Source organism: Dermatophagoides farinae, chromosome 1 (assembly GCF_024713945.1).
Source record: "Dermatophagoides farinae isolate YC_2012a chromosome 1, ASM2471394v1, whole genome shotgun sequence".
NCBI lineage: Eukaryota > Metazoa > Arthropoda > Arachnida > Sarcoptiformes > Pyroglyphidae > Dermatophagoides > Dermatophagoides farinae.
The window spans coordinates 4,130,159-4,137,315 of NC_134677.1; the positions used below are offsets into that span (position 1 = coordinate 4,130,159).

General features: G+C 29.4%; 1 protein-coding gene across 1 annotated transcript; it reads left to right on the forward strand.

Moving 5' to 3' along the window:
* The first annotated feature begins 703 nt into the window (after positions 1-703).
* On the forward strand, positions 704-1,695 carry LOC124492142 (mite group 2 allergen Gly d 2.02). Its single transcript, XM_047054950.2, has 2 exons — positions 704-1,323; positions 1,392-1,695. Exons 1-2 carry the CDS (start codon positions 874-876, stop codon positions 1,476-1,478), a joined length of 537 nt encoding a protein of 178 aa, XP_046910906.1. The 5' UTR covers positions 704-873; the 3' UTR covers positions 1,479-1,695.
* Positions 1,696-7,157: the final 5,462 nt, after the last annotated feature.

Below are 7,157 nucleotides of genomic sequence, written 5' to 3' on the forward strand. Positions count from 1 at the left end.
TATTGTGTTAAGATTGAATAACAGAACAGGTTTGATTGGATCTCTAAATGTAAAATATTTTTTTTCATCAAATCATTTCTGTTCAAGTAATTATTGTTCATTATAATGATGTCAAAAATTAGGAATCGTGAAAGAATAAAAAAAAATAATGAAAACGATAAGTAGCTTCATTAGAATACTTCAGTCAAGTAATGATCATTTATTTACGAGAGAAAGAGAATTTTCTTACATTTATTTATTTGTATATATTATACGAAATAGAAATTCTTATTTTGTCATAGCCATAAATTAGTATCTTTAATCGATTTGTCCACTTTTTTTGGTGGTTAATTGTTGTTTGGGTTTTTTCTGCTTTTAACATAGAAATATATATATGGCAATATGACGATAATGATGTCCACTGATTACTATATCGGATTCGATTGATCGATTGATTTGAGAACAAAAAGTTTTTTTTATTCGGCCAAAGGCTAATTTATTTTTCGGAATACAGGGTAATAAATTTTTTTTTCTCTTTTTTCTCATATAATGATAAAGACCCATGAATAATGCTTGCATGAGTATGTGTGTTTGTGTGTCTATATGTTTTGATCTTATCATCAAAAAAATTTGTATACATTTAACCTGAGCTGTCCTTGAAGACTAGGAACAAAGATGATCATATGTTTGTGTGTATATAAATCATTGGTTAGATTGATTGATTTGTAAAGTTGTGTTGGTGGTGTACGTGATTTTCGGAGTAAATGGTCCGATATAAAAAAAATACATAAATACTTAAATAGTCATAGGTAAAACACATGTAGTCATCATTTGTTTTGGTTCATTTGCTCATTTTAGACGAAACAAAAAAAAATTTATTTTTTAAAAATCAAAATGATTTGTCAGCAAACATTTAATTCATCATCATCTATGTTGATATTGTCGTTGCTGTTATTATTACCCGTTATAACATTATCAAAGACGATATCCAGAAGAGCAAGCGAACAAGAATCTGATGCCGATGATGGTATTATGGAATATAATGATTGCGGTATAGGCAATTTACGACGACTAAAAGTGATGGGTTGTGAACCTGATGAAGAGATGCGTAGCCGTTTTTGTTTATTAACACGTGGTTCAAATGCTTCATTGGTAGCAAAATTTATTGCAGATGGTGATTATCCAACGGTGTCAACCGATGTACGAATAAAAATCGGTTTCCTAGAGTTTGGTTATCCACCAATCGAATATGATGCTTGCCTACATTATGTTGCATGTCCGTTGCATAAAGATGAATTGAGTGTGGCTCGAGTTATATTTCCCATACCTAGTTTTTCTCCAAGAGTAAGTTTTTATTTTTGAAAATAAAAAAAACAATTTGATCATATCAAATATTTTTTCTATTCTATTAGTTTGCAAACATGTTGATTACTGCACGTCTTTATGGACCGAATAGCGAATTGATTGTCTGTGGACAGGCAAGAGCCGGATTGATTTGAATACACATAAAGAAAAAATGAAACTAAAATCTTTTTCTGGTTCTTCTCTATCTCTGTCGTTTTTGTTTTAAAGTGTATCTATATGCAATCCTAAACCTACTTAAACATCATCATTTTATTGTCAGCAGTTAATCATTTTGTATTGTATACAAATGGATAAATTATATCTTTCCTTTGATAATCACATATCATAAATAATAATTTTTTTTTCGATTAAAAAATGTTTTTGAAAAAAAATCTCATTTTTAATGTGCCACTTTTTTTGTTCGTGATTTTATTGGTTATATAATGGACAATTCTTTGGAATTGAAGAACATATGGCCATGTTCACTCACATTAACACAAAGAGACTTGAACACGAATCAATCAAATAGTCAATCAATCGATTGATGAATTCAAGATGCTTCTATAATAGAATCAAACAAAAAAAAATAGATTCATTTTTTTATTTGTTATTTTTCATTTCATTTATATATAAAAAAAATAAATTGATCCAGAATCCATTATGAATATTAGAATCTTATAATAATAGATCAGGGAATCTTAAATCACAATGGTCGTGACTTGTTGGGGAATGAAAAAAAAATAACAAATGATATCGTAACAAGCCATAATAATATTTTCAAAAGAACATTTTTTCCTTTTTTCACGATCAAATAATAATGGCAGGAAATAGAACTTAATTAAGCCTCCTAGGCAGAAATTTTTCGTGTTTTTGGCGCTTTTTTTCCATCTGAAACGAAAAGAAAAAACCAAAAAAAAATATGATAGTGATGATTTTGATGCACATTCTCTTTCTTTCTTTTATCAATTTATTCTTTTTTTCATTTTTTTTTGTATAATATGAACGACAATGAAATTGTCACAGAAATTCGCAAACATTAAATGTCAAATTGTCGTGGTGGTATAATGGCGTTGGTCGTTGTCAAAGTCATCGTATTCTATATGTATAAATGAAAATGAAAAACTTTCAGAAAAAAAAATTCAAGTCTCCAACATTTTTTTTATAATATTAGCTTATTTGAAAAAGGAAAAGAAAATGAAATAAGAAAAAAAAATATTTCACACTCCCAACGGTGTTGAATATTATTGAAGATAGAGATGGAATAAGAAAAAAATGAGCATTGAATTCATAATTTCATTTATTCATAGGGAAAGAGAAAAAAAAATTTCGGTCATCACAGAATCGTTTCGAAACTTGCAAAAAAAAAATAAAATATTTTTATTAGACAAATATTGTAGATTGTTTTTTATTATTATCATTATTATTATTCCATTTATTCTCATTAAAAATTTTAATGAGTTGCCGAACCAGAAAAAAAATTGTTTATATAACAACCAACTATGGCCTAGCTAACTATTATAATTCAACAATGATGCTAAAAACACTAAAATTCAGGATTTAAAAATAAGCACAAGAAAAACAATACGATACGGGCGAAATACATTTTCGAATTTTAATTTTAATGACAGAAATGAAGAAAAAAAACAAAACAAATTATTGGATTAAATTTCAATTATTTTTGTATCATTTTGATGTTCGGAAATATTTTTCATTTTATTTTGTTAAATAATTCTTGAACAATTCAATTTTCACTTTGAATTAGTTGTTTAACAGGTTTAACAGTGCCATATTTGGATAGTTGTCCATAGAATAACAATTACAAAAAAAAATTTCCAGATATTAGAAGTGTTATTAAATATTTTTTTTCATGCCCAAAATATAGACAATATATACACAATTCGATAACTTAAAAAATTCAAAGAATTTGGAAAGCATTCAATTGGCGTTCTTTTGATTCGATTTTTTTTCCTAATTGATGATGATAACGGTATCATAAAATCATGAACGAAATAAAAAATATTTTTTCAAATAATGGAAAATCGTTATTTTTTTCATTTCAAATGAATGTTTCATCATCATCATCATTAACGATCGATGAGGTTCTTTTTTTTGTACTGAGTACGTGTACATTTCATTTTGTTCATGATAAACACAATTTTCTGGGAATTTGATGATTATAAATTCCCATTCAGATGAATCTATCAATTTTTTTTTGCTTCTTTGAAAATAATTATCTTAAATTTATTGCCTAAAATTCATCTAGCTGATTTGCGATTGATTTTACCATTTTTATTCATTATTATATCATTCGAAAAAAGAAGTTGTTATAACTTCTTACTCGAACATTATTAAATGTCTAACTTTTTTTCCATTCTAAATCATTTCATTCACTTGTATGATGAGGCTTTTTCTATTGATATTCGGTTATACACGACTATCTCTTACTTTCTCAATTCTCATCATAGTATGAGTTGTCCAGTGGTTTGTATTAGTAAAAAAAAATTCTATTATTATGGTGACGACGACGTTTGGTTTATAAGCCAATCTATACTCATATCCATCTATCTGGTCTATATATAAATACGATTCTGGTATACCAACAAACAACCAAAAAAAACGGACAATGTCAGCATGAGTATTGACTTTATATAATACGATTTACTTTCATTTTCTCACTATCCCTCAGACACTTTCTCCATCTCTCTTCCTTTCTCTTTCATATCATATTGTGACTTTATTCTGTCTAAAATTGTAATGTATCCTTTTTTTGCTGCTGAAATGTTTGTGTTTCGGTGTTGGTGGTGGTGGTCGATTTTCTCATTCAAAATGGAAAAGTTGGATAAGAGAATTCTACACACCCCCTCCACACACACATTCAAATACAAAAAGGAGAAATACACTTTTCATTTTCATTCCCCTCGAGATACTATACATATATTGTCTATCGTTTTTGGATATGGTAAATATCGAAACTATGCTATACGGCCAAAGGCAAACAAGGCGTCAATATCTACGTCACACATGCACAGCGAACAAACAAATATGCAAGGGAAATTTCAACTATGTTACGATGAAAAATATGTGTATTCTGTTATATTATTAGCATCGCATGCGTCGAATGATTAAAGAATTTTTAAGGCTCTTCTACTTTTTGTAATGGTGACGATTTCCCCCGCTTCCTAAAATGAATTTTCTGGTTCTGGTCCGTTGGTTTCATTCGGTCGTCGTTTTTTATATGTGTTCGAGTATGAATTTGTGCTTTGTAATGTCTTTCGCATTATATTTTAAGGGAAGGAAGGTGCACACAATCTCATAGCCCTTAAGTCTAAAAGTCACAGTGCGTTTTGATGCTATACTCGATGGCCATGATGATAATGACTATTTATCACAGAAACGCGTGGTATATGAGCCTAAACAAGTAAATGACACCATCGAGAATCGGAAAACCCAAGATTCTTGGATCTTGTATTCTATTCTTCGATTCACGATTCATCAATGATGGTGGCCATGATATGGTTTCTCCCTCTCTCTCTCTTTCTTCTTGTATATTATTCGTGGTAGTGGTAATAAGATTCTGTATCGAAATTTCATATGGCGCATTTTTTTCATTTTTATTGGCTTGTCCTTGTCGTATATTTTTCATGGAAAGTTTCCGAATGAATCCACAATCATGATGTCATGGTACGGAATCGTTCGTAGATCCATTAACTTGGTTTGTTTCATAATCATGCCTAAAGTTGCAGATTCATATATATACACACACACATTAAAACATTTTGGTTCAATTGTATTCCAAAAACGACGACAACAACAACAACCACCACCACCACCAATGAAAGCAGCACCCATTGTTTGTCGTCATCGTTTTTGATGGTGTCGGTAATGGTGGTGGTCATGTTTGTTCATAGAAGATTCACTAATATACCCCATTTGAAACATGCACACACCTACAGGATCATTCTTCGATGACAAAGTTTCAACAATAGTGTAGTTACCAAGTAAAGCTTTTCTTTATTTTTCTTTTGTCTTTTAGCATTCTCTGTCTCTCTTTCATTCACAACAATAGTTAGTCGATTGTAATAGTGAAGCAAAGAGAAGTTAGAAAATAAACATTTTAGAATTCATTTCAAATAATATTTTTGTTGTTGTTGTTATCATTGAATGGAACAATGAGAAATATAAAAGAAAATAGCAACAAAAAGAATGGAAAAAAATTTTCATTCACAATCATGATTCTATCTTCTGGATATTGTTATCATCACGATAGGATAACAGCAGAATTTTGATTGAACAAGAAAAAAAAGCCGTGAAAAGTAGCAGCATCTGAATCTTGGTTCTATAGTAAATGGAAACCTAGATTATTCTGTCTATTTTTTGAAAAAAAATCAAATACTCCAGTGACTGACTGACTTACTGGCTGTCTGAATGACTGACTGGTTGAGCTATAGATATTTGGTAATTATGGAGCAATGGATGAAATTTTTTTTTGTTGGTGGATACAACCGCGAGAAATCCATTTTTTCACAAAAAAAAAATTCTTACCATAATTTCATCACATATAAACATGGTCACGAGGATATTATTTATTTTATTTAAACTCTATATAATATACGAACAGTAGATATTTTTTTCTCTCTAAAATGTCTAATTCATATATGAAACCCAAATAGAAGAAGTAAAGATTAAAAATTGAAAGCGCAAAGTTTTTTCTTTCATTTATGAACAGAATTATTATATTGCATTTGGAATCCTATTTAAAAGGCTTATCGAACACACAAACATCATTCTCAACCGCACATATATTTCGTGTAGTTGAAAATTCCAGTGGAAATCAATGAATTTCTTTCTCAAAATTTGACCATTTATTTTATTTATCACAGCCACGAATTAACAGTAAACTTGCATTTCTATTTTGCTGTTATTTACGAATAAATGATAAATAAAAAAGAATGGTGAAAGCCTGAATTGAATTATCAGTCTCTCATGCTATAAATAAAATTTTCACTTATTTTTTTAAAAAAAGATTTTACAGAATCTTTATATATATCAAAAGTCATTTAGAAAAATTGCTATTAACCGAACAACATCGATTATGAAATTACTAAGGAAAAAAATTATCAAAATTCATGGATACAACCAAAATAAACAAAAAAAAAATAGATATTTGAATCAAACATTTTAGTTTCGGTCGTTTGGGTAGCCTAACAATTGTTCATATTGATCAAATGAATAAAAATTCTATTGTGTATCATCATGAATAATTTGTTACACACTCACATAACTATGAATGAATGGTAAAGAAAACATAGAATCGAATTGAAAAAAAACTAATAATAATTCTTTTTTGAATACGAATTTTTCCAATTTTCTATTTCCAATCTTTTTCAATGCATGTTCGTCGTCGTCGTCGTCGTTTGTGTGTATGTGTGTTTTGTTTTTTGTTTTATTATCACAACAATCATTTTCTCAATAGCCGGAGTCGTTGTTGTCGTCGTCGTCGTCGTCGCCATCGTCATGAATGAATGAAAATAAAATGAAATAGAATAGAATGAATGAATGAATAAAACAAAGTGATGATGATGATGATGATGATGATGATGATGAGGGTGGTGGTGGTGGTGGAAGTAAGTATAATGAAACAAACACGCACACATCATGAAGGAAAGAGAATTTTTTACTGAGTATTTGTTATAAAAACAAACGAACAAACTTCCTTTGGCAAACTTGGTTCCAAAAATATGAAGGAAAAAACCAGAAAACCCAAACCCGAAAACCAAAAAAAAACCCGAACCAATATACAGACATGCGGGTATTAGAGATAGGATATTTTCGGT